This window comes from Patiria miniata, unplaced genomic scaffold (genome assembly GCF_015706575.1).
Source record: "Patiria miniata isolate m_02_andy unplaced genomic scaffold, ASM1570657v1 HiC_scaffold_16, whole genome shotgun sequence".
Lineage (NCBI taxonomy): Eukaryota > Metazoa > Echinodermata > Asteroidea > Valvatida > Asterinidae > Patiria > Patiria miniata.
This window is the reverse complement of record NW_024037054.1, coordinates 9,035,368-9,056,215: the sequence shown is the minus strand read 5'-3', so window position 1 is coordinate 9,056,215 and position 20,848 is coordinate 9,035,368. Positions and strand designations below refer to the sequence as shown.

Genomic DNA, 20,848 nt, shown 5'->3' with positions numbered 1-20,848 from the left:
CTTCTGGACTTTTCCATTCATTAATGGAGAAAATATAATCAAATAATTTCAACGTTATTAACTTAAGAGGCTTTAAAATACAAATAAACAATGAAATCATTAATGAAACCTTTGTGAAGTACAATGTTTAATATAAATTTACCAACATAATATAATAAGAATAAAGTTTCTTGCATTTTGAAAATTAAATAAATACGCACACCCCTGCTGTTTAATGGGCCATCCAACCATTGCCTAGATACGGGCCTTTCAGTTGAAAACACACAAGTGACCTTCCGCTTGATACACACAAAACGCACCAAAGCAATCACTCAAAATGATCAATGGGATTGCTATTTAATACGTTTAATCTGATTAGGAATGTTGAGCTGGTCCACCTACTAAAATACAGACAGTGAGAAAATGCAATTTAAAAAAAATACAGTTCTTGTGGTCAACATTTTTTATTTTTGGCAATTTTTTTTAAGGGGGAGGGAACTCGTGGAAAGTTTTCACTGCAACAAACAAAACAATGTGAACTGTAAAATTAGGGAGGGCCTGACGTTTTGATACTTTGAAAACGTTTTCGCAAAGTCAAATAATTACGGTTGTATATGAATGTGCTGAATAATTTATAACTATATAACGTTACATCTTGTAACATTACTTTTTTTGTTGAACACTGTACTTCTATTCTGTTTCGATCGTAACCAATAATCAAACATCTTCAGGAAATTTACACCTAAAATCCAACAATCAAATTAAATTGAATTCTAACATTTAGCCAAGGGGAATGCACAATAGTGAGGCATTAAACACTCCATCTTTTGTCATCTTGAACATCTACTGTCCAATGTTGATTTTATTACATAAATTTCATCACAACTATTGTTTCTGTTAATATTTCTAATTTAAAATATAATTGGCAGTACAGAATTACGAACAAAATATAAAGTTCACAAAGATACACATGTACATGAAAATAATAGACACAACAGTTAATTTAAAAAACAAACTAGTTGCTTCAAAGTTAAAAATAAAAATGATTACAGAAACAACACAAGAAGCACAGAATAACATTTTCCTGATATCAGATAATCTTATTTTGAAAGATACAGACTGATAAAATGAGATTTTAACAGACAATCGATTAAATATCTTGAGAATTGAGCGATAAAGTTCAATACACATGGAATCTCAAGAATAACTGACTGCCCTGGTTTTGCCGACATTAAACTTCAGTAGAATTCAATATTTAAAAAGGACGATCACATGAATCCCTTGTTTCAACATGCCTCCAATAGTCCATAGTTACTCAATTAAAGTACAAAATATATGCTGCATACCACTCAAATAAAGATAGCTAACTTAGATATAAGTCTATGAATGTAGTAACTCATCACAATTAAATTAAATCGCCTATAAAAAAAAAAGTACTTGATAGTTCATCGCATAATTATCTGTACACAAACCTTCTGTTGCATTGCTCTCTTTTCATAACTCATGCTTAGGTTATTCTTCTCGGGAATTGGAAAGTGAAGCCAAGGTTTCAGGCTGAAGATAATATCACAATGACACTACATTAACTTCATAAAACTGGCTTTGAATTCCTCTGAAATATGAATCAACCTTCACTGTGAAATGAAATGAGCAGTGGTTTGAATTACTACTATTAAAGTATTATTTGTATAGTTTTATAAATACAGTGGCATTTATTTTTAATTAGCACATCAGGTGGTTTTTGATTTTTAAAAATAATTACAAACAGCAGCTTAATTAGCTACTGTCATAGCACACAATAATCTTGACAATCTTTACAAAATTAGCCAATCTGTTCAATTAGTTTTACTTAAAAATTCTCATTAGCACACTACCTTGACAACTGTACTCACTCAAAAGTACTTCACAGATACCAAACTCTAGAAATCAACAGCATGTTCCAAACCTCATAGGTACAAGTATTGCAAAGTTATACATTGTACGTCTACCTGACAGTTTTGCAAAAGCATTTTAAAGACTAGAAACCCTTCGACAAAGTAGAAACTTTTATTAGTGCAATAATTCCACCCTCATTGGCAGACTATTAAACACCATCCACATGCTTTAAAACCATGTTTATTATGCGATTAAGCACTTAAAAACAGTAATTAACAAATTCACAGCCTCACTCACAAACAATAAAAAAAATACCCTGCTGGCAAACTATGCACACAGTAATGAGCACACTCGCTGAACCAAATCCAAAATATAACGTGGTTATACAGTCATACTAGTGTATTCTTACTTCTGCAACCATGCTCCAAAGATTCAAATAAAAAATGCTTTCTGCAATTGCTCAAACTGTGTTCAGATTGTTCATTTACCTATTATTTAATTCCCTTCTACATACCTTAAAAACAAAATGGGTGTATGGTTGTTACCCTGTTTAAGCTACATGTGCTTCAATTCACAGATCATATCTCTTGTATTACTGGTGCAATGTTTAAGACGTTTTAATCACTGGGCCTACCCACTGATAGATACCTTGTAAAATACAAAATACCAATTTTTATAAAAACATGTTTATGGAAACACCAAACATTCAAAACTGACAATCATAACACTGCTTTTACAGCCCTCAGGAGATGTTATTTTGTTATGCGCTTCTTTTGCGTAGAAAGTATGGTTTAATGCCGCAGAAAAAAAATGAAAAAAAGCCTTTTTTTCCATGTTACTAAATGGATGCAAGAAAGTCATCTTGTGTTCTGTCCATTACTATCAATAAAATAACCATTTGTTGATTTCAATGTTTATTAATAAAAAAAAATAACAGCATAATTTTTTCCGGCACGAAAACCAGAACCACCAAAAATTCTCAAGACCACACTTACTTTATTCAAAAGCGTTTTTGATCTTACAAAAATGCTCCAGGTTTGATCCTGCCTCCATTATTTATCCTCCCACTAATGCAATGCCATCTTTTTTCTTATTTCAAGCACATGTAATAGAGAGATTTTCATACCCTGACTGCCAAAAAAGATTATTTACGCATTCAAAAAAACTTCAGTCAAGCACTATAAAATGTTGTAGAATGAGCGGCAAGAATGGCTTCTAGAAAAAAAATATTATTGAAACATATTGGTTTCTTCGGTTTGTTTGTTTGTTTGGGTTTTGTTTTTGTTTTTTGAGGAAGTATGACACTGCCTATGCACATGATTGTCGGCAGTTTCTCAATTAAACCGCAGCATTTCTTAAAATCTTAATCTATCTAAAAATATCAACAATGAATAAAACTTAAATTTGTGATTAAAACATAAACCTGAACTAGTTACTTGTCACATTAGAAATAAACAGAAAATATACCATCTCCTATCTAAAAACATGTAGACCACAAATTAACATCAAATTATCAGCTAATAGCACACACCAAACTTGTACTGGAGTTTTAAATAAGACCCAACAAAAATTTTAAAAACAGCCAGAAGTACATCAAATAAACTTGAAAATATACCCATATTTCTTTTTTATTTAGCCTCTTAAAAAAATTAACATATTTGCATATTCTTGTTTTATACAATGTAACTAAATAATATAATGTTGAATGTTGCTTGGCATGAAAACTCTTTAGATCAGGTTGAGGTACTGATACTTCTACAGTGTCATTATTTCATTAAAAGTGTGATGATTTTGCACCATGTTCACTGAACATTGGTCTTTGCTGATTGTTAAGCCAGATGTGTTTGGATAAGCTTCATTGGCCATGTTGCTATCTCCATATCATACACCAGATAAATATGTACCGTAGATGTTCACGGTAAATTCTAAGCTAAAAGTTGTAAAGCTACTTGTAGCTATGCGGCAAGTACATTGTAAAAGCTATGACAGTTGCCATTGTTTCTGCGAAAAATGTCCGCACATGCTAAAACATTAAAAGCAACATAATTTAGCAATAAAGCTCACCCCCCCCCCCTTCAGAAATCATGGAAAAAAGCCAAATACAGTAAAGTTCCCCCTGAAAAAAAAAGAAATATTCCATATCACTTGCAAAACCTTATCTGACTAATGCACATCGACCAGTACGATCCATAAACACAGATTTATTCTACATGCCCTGCTACACGGCCAAATCCCCCCCCCCCCCCCAAAAAAAAATCAATGCTTCCTGTGTACACGTACTGGTATGTTGCACAGTTCAGATCACAAAGCTACACGGTTGACATTTACGAAAAAAGCTCAAACGAAATACCACCTGTCAAGTAAGCACAATTAATATGGATACTGATTATACCCCGGCCTGGAGGTTACAGCACACATACTTGGAATTAAATGAAAATGGATTGGCATTCTTGCATGATGTCTTGAGCTCAACACCAAAAAATATTGCAAGGAAATCCAGAATGAAATCAACCAGAAGTAGGCCAAGCTGAAATGGGTTGTGGGATGAGCTGACAGAACAAGGTCTGAGAAAGGGGTGAACCAAATCATTGATCTTAAAGACGTTAGCCAGGAAATGCAAGAAGATGCTAAGGAGACTAACAGAATATATTGCTTATAAAGTTATGTTCCACACAAAAAAAGCCGAGATCACACGACATTTATATTAATTGGTAACGTATTTCTGCTCAGCAATAATTTTCTTTGCTTTGCTTAATTCTGTGCTAACCAGCTTTGGACATGAGCCCCTGATTTCCAGTTATTATTAACACAACATAGAGGCATGAAGATAGCCAACACTGCCATTAGTGATTCTTCATTTTACCTGCCCGTAATGATCCGTGAAGTAGCTTTTTTTTATTGCACCTAATTACTCCTTGTCAAATGCCCGAATACATTCATCACAATTCTCTGCCTTTTCTAAATACTTGGAACGGTTCAGAAAACCCAACGGCAATGGGTGCATACATGTACATATACACAATGATTAATACACATTTATAATGCATTTACATTTATAATGCATTTACATGTACACCAGCACTCTAGTCAGGTGAACAGTGTATGTAGCATTAGCAAGAAGGGAAGTCTATGCACCATTCGCTTTACTATCCAACCAAACCGATATCCAAGATGGTGTCCAAATTATTTGGATACGGCTTGCAATTACACATGCGCCTATGGATGTACCAGCAGCCACTTCCATAGACACGTCGTATTGCTGGCTATAGCAAAATAATTGGGACACAGACTATAACATTGGGTGTAACAAAATAATGAGGAAATCACCAACTGCACAATTCTGACTAATAACGACCCTTATCGTTTGGTCATGAGCCAATCCAGGAAGAATTGTACAACGCTTTGGTTAACGTCATTAGCAATTGGAAGAATTTCAAGAATGTACAACAATGTACCAAGCCAAACACAAAGCCAATTGGCAACAATTACTTACAGTAGTCTAAATACAATAAATTAATAACCCCACTTAAGCACCAATAACAATGGCTTACCTTTTAAATATTAGAAGACGGTCATTTTGATCTATGAAGTTTTGCAAGAATGGGACAGACTTTGGGGATCAAGATTTCAGGATCAGAACTGATTTTAGTTTAGAAAAAAACAGACAAATTTGTCAATGGAAGACACTGCCTTGAAGCAAGAACAGTTTGGCAAAATTAAGAACTGGAAAACTGATGATGGAAATTGGAGAAAAATATGTTGTCCGACAAAAATAGACTTTGAAGACAAAAAGGGAAACTGTATGAATGGCTGCTTTTTCTCACCCAAAATTTTTAATCAAAATATAATTCAATCTTTCAAACTTCATAATATTTGGCAGTCATGTGCAACTGAGCACCAATATTATTTAAAATGTTCATAGCCGATTTGTCTCTTTTTTTCTAGATATCTGATGATTTATTTCTTTGGCAAACCTGTTACGGATATTATGGCATTCAGTAAGGTGCTAATGTATCTTTTTTTTTATTATAATCCTAGCACCTGTTAAAATATCATTGTCCTTGAATATGCACAAAATACATCAATACACTCAAGTTTCAGGATAAAATGTGAACATCAACAGATTGGAAGAGAGAACTTATAAACATTACCCCAAACACCCATCTTTTCAGTATTTTGATGGCTGAATTTTGAATACTGTACAAAAACCTATTTACCATTTACTATGCGGCACATAATTCTAGAATGATGCACCATTTTTCGGCACTGGGAAGTTATATTTTTCCAGACAGCTTGGGGGCAGTGTCAGCCTTAGGTATGCCTACTGAGACCATTGGCTCCCCGCAATACCAAAGAAACCAACCTCAATCTCTACAGGTATACACATTAACTCCTTTTTAGTACAGAGATATGCTTATTTCTCTCTTATGTGAGCACAGAGTTCGACAAAGCTATACCCTGTCAAGCGCTAGCCTAGAACAAATCCATACAACTCTGTTTCAATCATGATTATAAGCAATGGTGCTGCATGGAGATCTTTTTTTACTCAGTACTACAAATCAAGCTTACATACTAATACACACTCCCCAAAGTGGAGATCATCTTTATCTTTAATAGCCTCAGACATGAATTGGGAACAACCTTCAGCACTTCCCTTCATCTCAACTATTACTGAATACTGATCATTATATTTCTGTACTGTTTTCAAGCTCACATACAAGTAGCAGTGTCAAACTCAACCCTGTATTCTCTGTGGCCTTGCCTTTGGTAATCTCCGTGCATGGACTTCTCTGAACTGTGGGTGGCGTCGGAAGAACTCATCTCTTCGATCAAACCTGGCAGTGATTCTCCTCTGCTTTGTCTTCAAGATGTCGATATAACTCAGCTCTGGTCGGATCAACTGCTCACACAGACGTTCCCCTCTTGCACTAGGATTCAGAACAAAACTGTCCACCTTGATCCCTGGAGGGTACCACATCCTAGGATCGTGAGACTCCAGTTTCCCACCGATGCACTTCTTTTTCAGAATCTCATTCCTCAGTCGAAGCTGAGCCACCTCACCTCTCATCCTATCCACACCATAACGTCGGATTTTCTCCCACAGTGTCGCGTTGAAGTGTTCATACATGGAAGTATCGGCCGCATTCCACTCAAGGATTCCCCTTCGCATACTAGCAGTAACCCTACGGACGGAGGACTGGCTACGTGAGTTCTGATTGAAGTACACAATGTCATCTAAGGTCCAGCACAGCAAATCCTTCAACAGGATCAATGACTCTTCAAAATATTCTGCAATCAGCACAACCTGGAAGTTTTTCTCAATCATAGCGATGTAATCGTGGACCTCTGGGCTGGTATCATCCATGAAGCGTGCATCAAGTCCCAAGTCATACATCATCTGATTGCGGCCAGCTTGTCTAGGAAACACAGGCTCTCGTTGGAAGTAAACTTCGGGTTGCTTCAGGAAGCTTCGCAGGCCAGGCACGCCGTAGCGCTCATCAAACTTGTAGTATGTGAAAGCGCTCTCAAACTGCTTGACTGGATCACGCAGAATGGTGAAGTACACAGTATCACTCGGCATGACCTTTTTCAAGCCTACAGATACACAAATTGAGACAAATTGTAAAAAACAACTGGAGCATTTTGCATTCTAATGGAAACAGCAACTTGCTTCGGAGCGGGTAAATCTTAGATACAACAGATTCACTAGAAATCCAAAGTAAAAGCTAACAACGCATGGAAAATGTATGTGACCATAGAAATTGAAAATTTGATAGGGTAGATAGAATATGCAGCAACCAGGGGAGCAAAACCAGAGTCCACCCCGTATCTTCTGCTAATGGACCATTCCTGATTTGGCCATAAGGCTGACAAGTGGGCAACATGATGTGCCTCTAACCAATGCCACACTTAATGTTCTAGCCATGCACGTCATGTTGCTTGAACATGCAGTGTGACAGTGTTGCAGTCATGACTATGATTGGTTCAAATATCATAGGGCTGGGCTTAGCCAATCAGTCTATTCTTCCTAAATTATCTCTTAGAATAACTCACCCTCTTCGTTGTATCTGGCATGATTAGCCACAATGTTATACTTGTCTCCAACCACTCTCTCTGCATGACTGATATCAAAAGGCTGAGGATGACCGATGTATGGTCCCTCCTTAGGTAAGATGAACGTCAAGTTATGATCATCTCCCCAGCGGTATAAGATATTCTGAAGTGTAGAGCTGCTGCATTTGTGAGTCTTCATCATGGCCATATTGTTCAGAGGTTTGCATGAGCCTGTTTTTAGCTTTCCAGAGGGAAGAACCCGGAACAGGGTGGAGCTGGTTTTGATGAAGGCCGGATAGCTACCGTTCTCCTGGTTCAAGATGTTCTGATCAATGGCAACTGGTTTCAACCTTGGTTGAGGAGCCATCTTCAAAGCAACCTCCTTAGCTATCTCTGCAGGAGATTTCTTACCAGTTCTCTGCCGAGTCTCAAACTCTTGTCTTTTATTCGAAGCAGACGATTTGATACGATAATTTAAATGTTTGTTCTCATCGCTGGAGTTTCCACTTTGCCTGTGTCTCATCACAGGAGGACCATCCTTCTGTTTGGATGTTTTCTGTTTGCCAACATGCAGAATTCTGCTGTTTTGCATATCCACATTTTCAGTTGGTAGCTTTTCACTTGATGCTGCCTTGGTCCGAACTAAATGTTCTTGTCCAAATCCTTTTTTGTTGTCCTTCCTATTAACCAGGCTGCCATTTTGCCCATCTTTGTCTCTGGATTCCAACCTATAAGTTGCCGTCAGTTTTTCCTGGGGTGAAACTCTTTCCACTGTAGTCAATCTGTCTTGTCTGTGGTGGGTTGGTTCATTTTTATTTGTATCTTCCTCTTGAATACTCATGAGCAATGCAGCGGCCATGCCTCCTTGCACTGCCTCTTTTACGTGCAAGATGCCAGTTTCTGCATCGGGTCTTGTATTGCTGTCCTCCAAGACAGAAAAGATGTCAGGCTTTGTAGCGTCTGTCTCATCCTTAACACTTGCTGTATTTCTATTAGTTCGGTGGTCAAAATCGGAAAAGGCTTTAACACTAAAGATGTTATCATCTAGAACGACTTCCCTTGTGTGTTGGCTGGGATCCAAATTCCCATAATTTATATCATTCGTATCTCGGTGGTTCTTCCTGCAGTAAAAAAAAAAGTACAGTTTCACTTTAATGCTCACATATTAAAATGCTAGGGAATCCAATGTTGTACGTTTGAAATTTTGAACATGTATTAGGAACAATGTTTGTACTTTTTAGCTATTAGAAGCACAACCAAACATTATTTTATGGTTTGTAAAAAAAGGCCCTTCCAAATACAGAACTATTGGCGACTATTTGTGAAGAAAGTCGGTTTATTTCTGTGCCATTTTTACTGTTTGTGGCTTTAACAAAATATTTAAAAAGAAGCACCACTCCCATTTCTTCAGTTAGAATATTATTTTTTGGTATTTCGAAAGCTACCTTTTTGTACTAGTAAAACTCTGGCAAGTCACTTCATTTCAGTTTAATGATTTTTCCCCTCTTGAAGTCATATTCAAGGATAAGTTTTTTCCGATAACCCTGTCGAGTATATACATACGTATATTCCACTATGGGTAGATACAGAGTATGTCTGGACCGGACTGTCAGGCAACTTCAAGGTTTACCGTAATTTATTGTTGCTCAGTTTCTGAGTAATTTCTCATCCTGTTATTATAAACTTGATCAATCAATCTACCTGTAATAAACAAATAATCAGATCTTATTGAAACGCTGACATCTGACCCCTGACCAGGTCAAAGGTTTCAAGGTCACAACAAGGTTAAGCAAACTACTAACAACTGTAACTAAACCATTTTGAATGCATACATGTATAGTCTGAAACAGCACACACCAATATGGACCCAAAAAACAGATCGGCTCATTAAACCTGATAAAACACCACATCACACCCTGAGGTGTCTAGCGGGGAAACTTGCATTCTGGCCAGCCGCAAAATGCCAATCACAAGTTGTCTCCTCATCTAATAGACGGCCAACTAATCTCCTCCAACAAATAACATCCGCTTCCCTGAGTCGCCTGTCAAGCTCCAATGATTACAATGCATCATCAGACGTTCCGCTTCAGCAATCTCAGGCACTCCGGGAGTAATTAGAAAATCACACAGCTCTTCTCATGGGGAAGGTCCGGAAATTTCTTTCATTTTTTACGAACCAGTGAAATGAAATATGATCAGTATAGCACATTTGGGAATGTTTGTGTATGTTTGAAAATACCCGAGGGAAATTAGTGAGGGATCATATTCAAGTCCTACTAGCAGCATTTATAAGCAATGCTGCAATAAAAATCCTCAGCATATTTGACTTTCCTAGGTTTGCAGCATATTTTGCGATTCAGGATGTGATCCCTGGCTACAAGGCTCACACAAGTTTCAGGTTTCATGATTTCTGGTGAGCTTCCAATGATAAATACAGAGACCACCAATACAGGCCATCATTGCCCTATCTTTGATGACATTAGATCATATTTATAATAACAAAGTATGTAAGTAAACTTGAAGTTTATTGATGCAACTATCGTGCAAGTCAGGAAAAGTGCCCTACCCGTACGTGTAGAAATCGGAAAACTCAATTACATTCTGGCCCATATTATTGGTAACCTGGCCTCTCTGGCCGGCAGATTCAGCAGTCACAGTCAAACTAAATCAAGTGACTGTTCTCAAAAGTTCAGAATTCTTTTTTTAATTTGATATAACCATGCTTTGACTGGAGGTGATTGATATGCCAGCTGTACCTACAACTTACCTCTTTAGGCTCTTTTGTCAGTCAATGGAATTTGACTACATTTGTAGTCACAGTGTTTACACGAATGCGATCAGACTGGGGTTTTTTACTAGTCATTATAGGAATGCATGGCAGAGGAAGTGTTTGACTGTCTGTGACTTATCAAACAATTTAATGCATGGTTAATTCAAACGATTTTTCAATGTGACAATTCCGTACAACTACACGAGTGCTGAACTGTGCTGCACTTTTCTCATCTATTCAAGATCATGCCGGAAGAATTCCTCATTCATGAAATAAGTCAAAGCCAATGTGATTGCAAGATTACAAACACCACTTACGATCAGCGAATCACAGTACATGTATGAGCCAATGTAACACATCACACTCACACCACACCACTGAGAGCTATCTGCATGTTATTACTGACTTGGAAATATAAATCACACATATATCACTCAAATACCCTTGAGGTTTCTGTAATGACACCATTTGAGCCAACTACAATTTAAGTCATGTAATGACCTTTCAAAACATATAATTTTAAATGCAATCAGTATCTGAGGAAGTTAAAGAAAAAACACAAGATATCACTGCCTTGTCCATTAACAAGAAGCAATTTATCATGGAGCACTGCAATCGTTTTTCATTCTGTGCTGCAGTGTCACGGAAACAGAAGGCCAAATAAAATAATAGTTCTGCTTCCGGTTTCCCTACCTAACCTAGTTTGTTAGCCCCTACCCTAATTTTTTTATTGGAAAAATGAGAAAATAACACCCAAAACCATTAATTTCTGCCTTTACCCTTGACTACACGCAGACGCCTCCATACGATCGTACACAAAAAAATTGTCACAAAAAAAAAATCCCTACCTACCTACCCTATTTTTGAATGCCATGTAATTGGAAGCTGAACTATTTTGGGGGGGGCCCAATCCTACAACCTACTCTGTTACATTCAGTATGGCTACTTCTAATGTTAAAATTGTGAAAATTTGTAGAGAACACCCACCTTCACATACAAATCTGAATGTTTTCAGTAGATTAGCCTAAATTCACATTTTAACCCAACAGCATTCTTATTTTTTGAAAAAGCTTACAAAAAAAAGGACAGGATTTGCAAAAACAAAGAAATTCCTCTTTACTACTGCTGCTGGTGCATCCAAAAACATGAACTTGTAGAAAGATAGGTTCAGTGCAGTACGAGAATACAAAACCAGAGACCTGTACAAATAAACTCATTCCGTCAAGGTGCACTCTTCAATCCATTAGCTTCCTTCCAATTTCACACACAGACATCACAGCTTTTTGCCAATGCATAAATGTGTACACAGTGACTCTTCTAGGACCTCCGTCCCTTACAGATCTCACACCACACATGACATTTATATATGGCTGTTTACACAACTGGGATTTGGGATTTGTAATCAGGAATCCATGAATAAATGATGTCATATAATTATATTTGGGCCTGTCAGATCAAGTTCAGCGCCGTGCCGCTTCAGACAGAGTGCGTCTTCTCACTCTCATTTTTATCACACCTCACTGGACGAGCGCAGTCGCGCTACTCGCTGAAGAACTGCAATGTTCTAAGCTACTTGTCACTTTACACATTGGCCAAAAAAAATCAGGCGGCATACTAATAGCCAATGGAGGCTGGAGCCAAATAAATCTTAAAACTGTTTGAAGCAATCAGCCAATTCCAGACCTTAAAGACTTGACAAATAGACATTGTACATCAGTACATGTTGAAGCTTTTGAGTATGGGTCATACCGCAATGGTGCTTAGCTATATTAAAGGTCTGCAAGAAAGGAAACATCAAGGGTCTCCCTGTACAGACAACACAGAAAAAAATCCACTTATGTTTTGGCAAAAGGGAGAAAGATATTTCTGTATATTTGTTTAACAGAACTTACATGTAGGCAACATTTGAATTAATGTACTTGGCTACAATTGAAAATTGCACAAACTCAGACACAGTCTTAAAACTTCCAGACTTACTGATTATGAAGGTGTGGTCTCCTTTGTTGCCTCCACGTTGCCCGTCTGTCATCTTTACTGATTTGAATCTTGTGAGTGTTCTTACTGGAGACAGTCAGTAGAACAATGCAGATGGTGGATATGATGCCAAGCAGACAGACAAAGATGTAGGTGCGCATCACAACACCCATGATGCATGTGGTGTAAGACGTCTGCTGAAATGACAAGGAGAACAACAAGAGGATATCATTACTTGTAACATTGCCTCATTACTTGTAACATTGTTAGACAAGGCAATTTGTGGTCAACGGTCGACACACAGAAACAGTGCGGTTTTGACATCTTAGAGCTCGCACACAAAGACTTCACGGCTCTGCAGTGAATGTGTTTGCTCGTGAATGGGACGAGCTACCGGAATCTCTGAGGTCTGGCGTCGTTGAAATGTCGTTAAATAGCTGGATCAATTCCCTAAGATGCCACCTCTGCCGACCACAGTAACTGTACTGGGTCCTTTTAGTTCTTTGTGTATTTTTAACTTGGGGGGGGTTGACATTTTTTCTCATCTCTTGCTTAAAAGTGAAAAGGGTTTCGGATGGCGCCGTGTGGAGGGAGATCTCTTCTTGAAAACCGGTTCTTTTCAGAACCATACTTCTTCCAGGAAGAGATTTCTTTCCACATGGCATTGCCCGTGATTCTGTCCACTTTAATGCCAGCTGCCATGCATAGCTTCAAGGCGTATATCGTTTGTTTAATAGGGTTTTTTGTATCATTTCGGTTTGCAGTAACACCATGTGGTGATAACTGCTGCTCTGCAGATGTTTAGTTCTAAAAAGAACTTGTCGTGCTTGTTTTGTTTTGTTTGCTAATTCTCAACTTTTTTTTTTCTCCAGGGTAATATTACGTCTTTTTACTTGCAATGAAACTGTTTTTACTGGGGGGGGGTGGCATTTTTCTCATGTTTTGTGGAATTATTTTCCTTATTTTTTCTAATATTTGTTTTTTTATTGCGTGTATTGAAACTTTTTAACTTTTTTAATGTTTAATGTGGACATCCACAATAATTGGGTCTTTGAACTATAATGGGGGGGGGGGACATTTTTTTACCCGTTCTTTTTGTTGGACTATTTTTTTTGTTTTGTTTTTTGCTTTTTATCTTGTTTTTTTTCTCAACGTGGTATTTTGATGTTAATATTAGGGGACGATAACTTTTTAGCATTTATACCTCTGCCATTTTTAATATATGGTTTTTTTGTTAACACATTTTTATAGATTTTTATAGATTTATATATATTCTTTATGTAGCCAGAGGTATTGGAATTGAAGGCCTTCGGGCCACAGTTTTTAGGTAAACTTTTTTAATTCCGGGCAAATGCCCCTGGCTTTCGTCATGTTCGTTTTTGTTTTCTTGGTTTTTGGTTTTCTCTGTTTGTGAATGTTTGTTGTTTGTGTTTTTAATGCCGAATAAATAATAATAAATAATAATAATAATAATAATAATGATACTGTAACTAAGGGTTACATGCAGTGCTGTAGTTGAGCCTGTTCTAAGTCCAGTCACAAGGAACTCTGCCACACCATCCACATTTCTGGTTATAAGTAGCTGGTGATGAGCAACAGTAAAGGAATGCCTTTGTCATAGTTCATTTGAATAGCTTGTGACTTGACTTGGGAATGGATGACTTGTGATCAACTTGACTCAACACTGTTTACAGTGAGTGTTCTGAATAACTACTACATGTACTACAAAGCCAACATTTCATTCTTTCATAAGGCACTTTAAGACTTGCATGTACAAACATTTTGTATAAGGGCCTAAACATTCCAAGTAGAAGTACTTAAGAGTTCTGACTGCCAGTTGGCGTACATGTGAAATGTAACAAAATATCCTGTCCAGCAACACAAAGGAAATTGAAGCAGGGCAAAATAACGCACACTAGGTAACTTGATTCACTGTTGGAACCACCATCATTTACACTCAGTCCTAATATTTCTTTCCAGCTGGAACACAGAGACAAACATGGCCGTGTTCAGAGTTCCACTGAATACAGAACAATCACAGTGCACACTGTTGAAAGCTACTCAAATTTTGTCTCATATTTCCAGAATTCTAGTAATATAACCTTGATTTACCTGCATGGTTCAAATGATACTAGTAAGTTTGATAACCGACATTATCGGAGTACCTGCATCTTGCTCAAAACAACAAGTCACATGTAACCCTACATGTAGCTAATTGGGAGATTGTTTTAGAATGAACTGATTGCACTCTCAATTTTGTTTTTATATAACATCATGAACAGGTGAAAAACCAATCATTTTGCCACCTACATATGCATGTACCAGCAACTTGTCACCTGCCACTTAAAGGGAATACGTACATCATTGGCTTTTGCTGTAATTTTCAGAAATGAACTATTTGAGGGGTTAGTATAATGGATCAATTATTGTTTAACTGACATGTTTGAAGTTTTGTGTTCAAAAATGCTTGAAAAACCAAGGAAAACAAAAATGTCTAAGTAGTCTGGTTCCCTGACTCCACTAAAGATAAAATGGATTAATTTATAGATGTCGGAAAATTGTTAGGTAAGGGAACCAGTCTAGCTGGCCTGCACCCGGTCATGAACATGTAACCAATAGCAAACAAAATTTGGACTGAAAAAAATTGTAAATTTGGAGCATTAGTTGAAAAATAGTTAGGTTTTTCCAACGGTGGTCGGCCGACCACCGTTGGAAATGTATACAAAAATACCATTTTCTTGAAAATGACTTGACACCAGGTGGCATAATTTTACAGGATGCTTTAGACTGTCATTTACCAACATCCTAGTAAGGTATTTCGTAAAAACTTGGTAGTTTTATTTTTCGATGTTTGCACATGATGTACATGTATATTCCATTTAAGCAACTTGTGATTTACATCACAGAATCTGTTTGGGCTAATCCCATAACCTAGTAGTGTGACACATCCACATCAATAACTGGTGAGGAATACCGATAACATTATAGACAACAGGAACACCCTGCATTACTAACAGACTTTCTGCCTGTACCGTAGGTTACCCAGAGATCTGTACTTGTACATTTGTGCACCAGTGTTGAGTGCCAATCGTTTGCACAATTATGTAACAGTGTGTACAGACTGAGCAATATAAAATCATAACCATCCTCAAGTACAATACAAATTGACATAGCTAAGACAAATATTGTGGACATGAGGTACTAATGAGAAAGAAACACTTCATCAGTATTAACTTTACAGCCGCCATTAAAGGCTACTTCACTATTTAATCTCTGTTATTTGTATTACAGAAATAAGAATGAAATCTAAGGGATTTTTGGTGATAATAAGGAAATATGTAAACCGACCTAGCAACTACAGGAAGGTTCCATTACTTCCAAGCAAGGGGTCAAGTACTGCCGGTATAACAGACATGTCTGAGAAGACAGGGTCAAGGCAATGAATGGTTTCCTAAACCAGCTTCAGTGGCTTTCCTTCCAAGGATGTTTTGGTATTACACACTGCTTCCTGTGCATATATCTGAGTGGTGTTCAACTTTTTAATTTAAAGTCCTCAGGTTGTCACACTGTTTGAATGTAGACTGTATGGCAGAAGCCCTACTGGACAGACTGCATTTTAATTGTTACATGAAACTAATGGTACCGGTATGTCACTTGATGTCAAAGAAACGATACAGTACAATAGATTATATGCGTCCGCAAATTTGCTTACCCATACATGTATCTGTGCAGTTGTTATGGTTTTAACTTTAAGGGCAGTGAAAATGACATTAGAAAACAATTTTGCAAATTCTTATCTCCCACGGGTAAAGCCTGGTTCATACTTCACGCGAAAGCAAGTGCGAAGCGAAATTCATGTCGTCAACAATGGTGGACGCGCTTCAAACGTATTGTTGACGTCACGAATTTCGCTTCGCTTTCGCTTTCGCGTGAAGTATGAACCGGGCTTAACCCTGTTATATTCTACTTAAGGTTTTTTTACTGCATAAAAAATTATGTTGCGTTGTGGTACACATGTAGTAAACAATTACAAAACAACCTCACATTTATTTCCAGAAAAAATCATCTAATGCCGTTACTGGGTTCAGTGATTGTTTTTATTTACCAACTGCTCTCATGCTTACTAAGAAAGACTGTGAACAAATAAATCTGAGGTCACAGTCTATGTAATTAATTTCTTCCCCAGATTGGTAAACTATGTGTTCCTCCAAATAAACCTCAATAGCTATTATTTTTAAAATGAAAGTAAGGAGTTATTTCTGACCTACATGTATTCACTTCAATATTGAATGCAATATGAATGAGCAGCAAATTAATCACATGATACGACTTTCAAGAGACTGTTAGTGTTACTGTTAGAGTTTATGAAAATAAGTGGATTGAGACTACACTTTATGCAATATTAACCACAGACAGGACAAAGGTATAACCTGTCCTGAACTATTAAATCCTACATGAAAACAGCTAGAGCTTTTTTAAATGGCACAGAGTTTGATTAGAGAAAAGGCCTGAAAAATCACTCATCATTTTAAAAATAATGATTGGCCTTAATCCTGACTCCCTAGGGGATATGCAAAATCGTATTGAAATTGGAGGATTCAGGACTGTTAGGGATAGCTATATGGCCTAACACTCACCAGAACATTCACACTCTCTGAACTGTGGATTTTTCAAATCTGCAGAAGTGAAGAAATCCTTCACAGTTTTAAATTGTATCCAAATATATTTTGCACATAAAAATATGGGAGTCGTAAAAGTCTGCAGGTAGACAACATTCAGGAAGAACGCAACGATGAAAAAAGAGAGACACTATTACCATTTCACTGTGATGACATTATTAACATAATAAGGAAACATTTCATTAATAAGACGACAGCTGGTCCGGCCTAACATTGATATTATTGATATTATTTTTCATTGTTTGATAACTTTGATATCATTGATATTATTTTTCATAGTTTCTCGTTAGAACTACTGTTAAGCACTTTGATCATATTGCGCTATATAAATGCTGTTTTATTATTATTATTATTATTATTATTATTATTATTGCAGCATGACTGCCGGTGTTGGCGCTGTATTACGAATCTGATTCACAGAATGTCAAATTGGCAGACGATACGCGAGAAATCTGTTTGTTCTCCGAAAATATCGGAACTCTACCGGTATGTACAATGTAAATGCTGAGGATGCTAACACAAAGAAGCAAATAACATTTGCTGCAAAATGATTAGACAAATTTAAATATGGTAGTTCTGAACTTGTCGAGAACAGTTTTTAAAATACAAAAAGTTCTGAACCTGGTTGTGGAACAGTTTTAGACCGCGATAAATTGAATGTATATTTCTCAACTTGACGAACAGTTTATAATAAATCGGATATTGGACCGAACCACCAGTTTGTCTGAAAAAGTAGAACATTGATGTAAGTACCTTTCTCAAGTCATTTTTGACCAAATCAGATGACGAGGATTTATTCAAGTGTTATATAAAACAAATAATGAATGGTTCACATTCGTGTAATGGAAGGAAATATTTCATTCGGTGACAGGTAAATGTTCCATTCCACTCGGCTTTGCCTCGTAGTGGAACATTCATCTGTCACCTCATAAAATTATTCTTACCATTGCACTCACAAATATTCATTATTTGTATAAATCTCCAATTTATAATACTGAACTTCATTTGCTTTTTAGTTCAACATGCCATAAATTGATAGGACCACTTTTGATAGGTTGGCATTTCACCATGGTAGAATTCCAACTTCGTATCACAGACAATGAATCATGACCTTACTGCATTGTCTACTGTAAAGATCTGAGTATTAGAACTAGTTCAGTTAGCATTTATAACAATTTTTATTGCTGGAAATGGAAATTGTAATATTTAGGCAGAAAAGCGGCTTTTAGTTTTACCGTCAGTTCTATTTAGTGATTTATATTTCAGACTATACATGAATATTCTGGAGTATTCATTATATACAAAAAAGCTAAATGTACTTTTTTCACTAAATCATTATTCACAACATTGAATGTGCTACATTTATTTGAAGTACAAAATGAGCAAGTCTGGCCAATTGTAATTCTAGAAATTGCCCTCACTTCCTCATCCTCACAAACCAGGGCTAATTTTGTGTTCTCTTTTTCTTATACCCTAATTAAAACAGAAAAAGCAATATTTCAATATCAACAGGAATGAGAGTAGTCAACCAAACCTACAAAGACAATCAACTTGTTTTCAGAGCTCATTTTCACAGATTTACTATCGGTCCATAAATCTACAATTTCTTGGACCGTCTGGACTTGCAACTGACCTTTTGGCACATTTGTCAAAATACCATTCAGTGTAACAGCTGTTACTGGACATAGTCTGTGCATGGTGTCAAATGTTCACTGCAGGAGTCCACAACCTTCTCAAGCCAAACCTTCCTGTTCCTTGCTCTATGCTTTAATGTAGGCCAAACACCTTTGAGTTTGAGCTTGCAGTATATTCATCAACATACCTTAGTTGTGTAAGGATATTTTGGTAATTGTGTTCGATAACTCGAAAATGGACTTTCATGTTTTGGGACTAATAAATAGTTGGCAAAGATACCAGCAGAAAAAGTTTTATAAACCACTTTATGGTTTTTAGTTTGCTAAGATACCAAGTTGAATATCAGCAAGCTTAATTTTGTAGAAGGGCAGTGTTTTGATTTAGGAGGAAAATTATGGGTAAAATGATGACATTTTTTGACAGCGCTTTAACTGCTTTGACTCGCATGTCTCCAACTACTAAAACAGGTAAGAAAGTCGCATTTTCTTCCAAAAAAAGTAGGCCTGCTGAACAAAATTACAAAAATCTTGCATGGTTAATCTAAATATAGGAGTAATTGCAGAATACCCCGCCACTCGGAAATACACCCCTAAATTCTCTGGCTACGAGGTTGGAATCACTTGAAAGAAACAATTCAAGTCCATTGCCAGCTACGCAGATAGTGAGTGGGGGTCTCCTTGAGAACGAAGCAACACAAAATGAATGGGAGTTGCTGAAAAAATTCTAAGTCCAAACCAACTGCCCTGTTGTTGCCGGCTACACGGATACGAAGTGGGAGTGCAGTGGAGCGTGACGCATAGTACACACATGTAGCGCTGAGGTTTATTGAGGGCAATCAACCGGGACTCCGTAGCCGGCTACAACTTACAAGGTGCATAGATCGAGTGGCGGGGTATTCTGCAATTGTGCCTAAATATAAAAGATTGGTTTTTTTTGAAAATTTGACAGTCACTTGCAAAAGTCATTTTGAACGGAACTAGTAAAAAAAAAGATGTCCTAAACTACATGATTGCCACTATTTCTTCAAGACATTAAAACAATTTTGCATACATTAAAACCACTTTGTGCACATCTAAAATACATCTGGGAAAGATTCCCATATCTTGCCGTCACTAATTTTTCCCTAACAGTGACCTATCACTATCAGCCATCAGAAAGTGATAATACCGGTATGTACTAAAAAGTCAAATTTAGCAGGGAAAATATTGAAATATTTACTGAGAAAACACTAAGAAATTTTCAGACCAGTTTAATACTAGTGATGGCCAGATATAGGAAAATCATCTCAATCTTTCCTGCCTTAGTGCATGGAGGAATATGCTTAGTGGTAGTTTTTTTTCAGTAGCATGACAGGTTTAGAAACCACACCAGTAACCATCAATCATACATCAAATACTATAATTAGGCCTACAAAGTAGTTTCACGGTTGGCCAACTTATCCGGTAGCCATTGTTACCCGCTTCCGTCAAGAGCCCACCGCATTGTGGCGGGTGAATAGGGTGTTTTCAATGGCGAGGGTCGCGCTTCTACAACATGAAAATGAAAAATTACGCGCGTTATCAAGAGCAAAATCTCCGCAGTTAAATCTACCTTTTCCAAATCAAAACCAACCTGTCAAGACGACAATTCCCGGCTGAGTTGGAACTATCATCAGGTCGATGATTTTCACCTGGGACAAGGCAGTGCGTCGTTTTGGAAAGCGGCCTTCACCTCAGCTACAACGCCACGATTGCACACGGCAGACATCTTGCGATAAATGAATGAATGGACGATTTACTTGAAGACGTTCATTCACATTATCGTACACACCGTAGTGTACAAAATAATGTGCGCGGCCGCCGCGGATGCGCTGTCAGGCGTTGTGTAAACATGCACTATCAAA

General features: G+C 37.1%; 1 protein-coding gene across 2 annotated transcripts; it reads right to left on the bottom strand.

Annotated features, from left to right (window-relative positions):
- Positions 1–5,224: 5,224 nt before the first annotated feature.
- Positions 5,225–20,843, bottom strand: LOC119722913. 2 transcript variants are annotated; one of them, XM_038193318.1, is made up of 4 exons: positions 20,578–20,843; positions 12,656–12,849; positions 7,909–9,029; positions 5,225–7,449 (listed from the first exon to the last, which is right to left on the bottom strand). In XM_038193318.1, the coding sequence occupies exons 2-4, from the start codon at positions 12,823–12,825 to the stop codon at positions 6,590–6,592; spliced, it is 2,151 nt and encodes a 716-aa protein (XP_038049246.1). In that variant the 5' UTR covers positions 12,826–12,849; positions 20,578–20,843; the 3' UTR covers positions 5,225–6,589. The 2 variants fall into 2 exon arrangements, with proteins under 2 accessions (XP_038049246.1, XP_038049248.1); XM_038193320.1 differs by having other exon boundaries at positions 12,656–12,846.
- Positions 20,844–20,848: the final 5 nt, after the last annotated feature.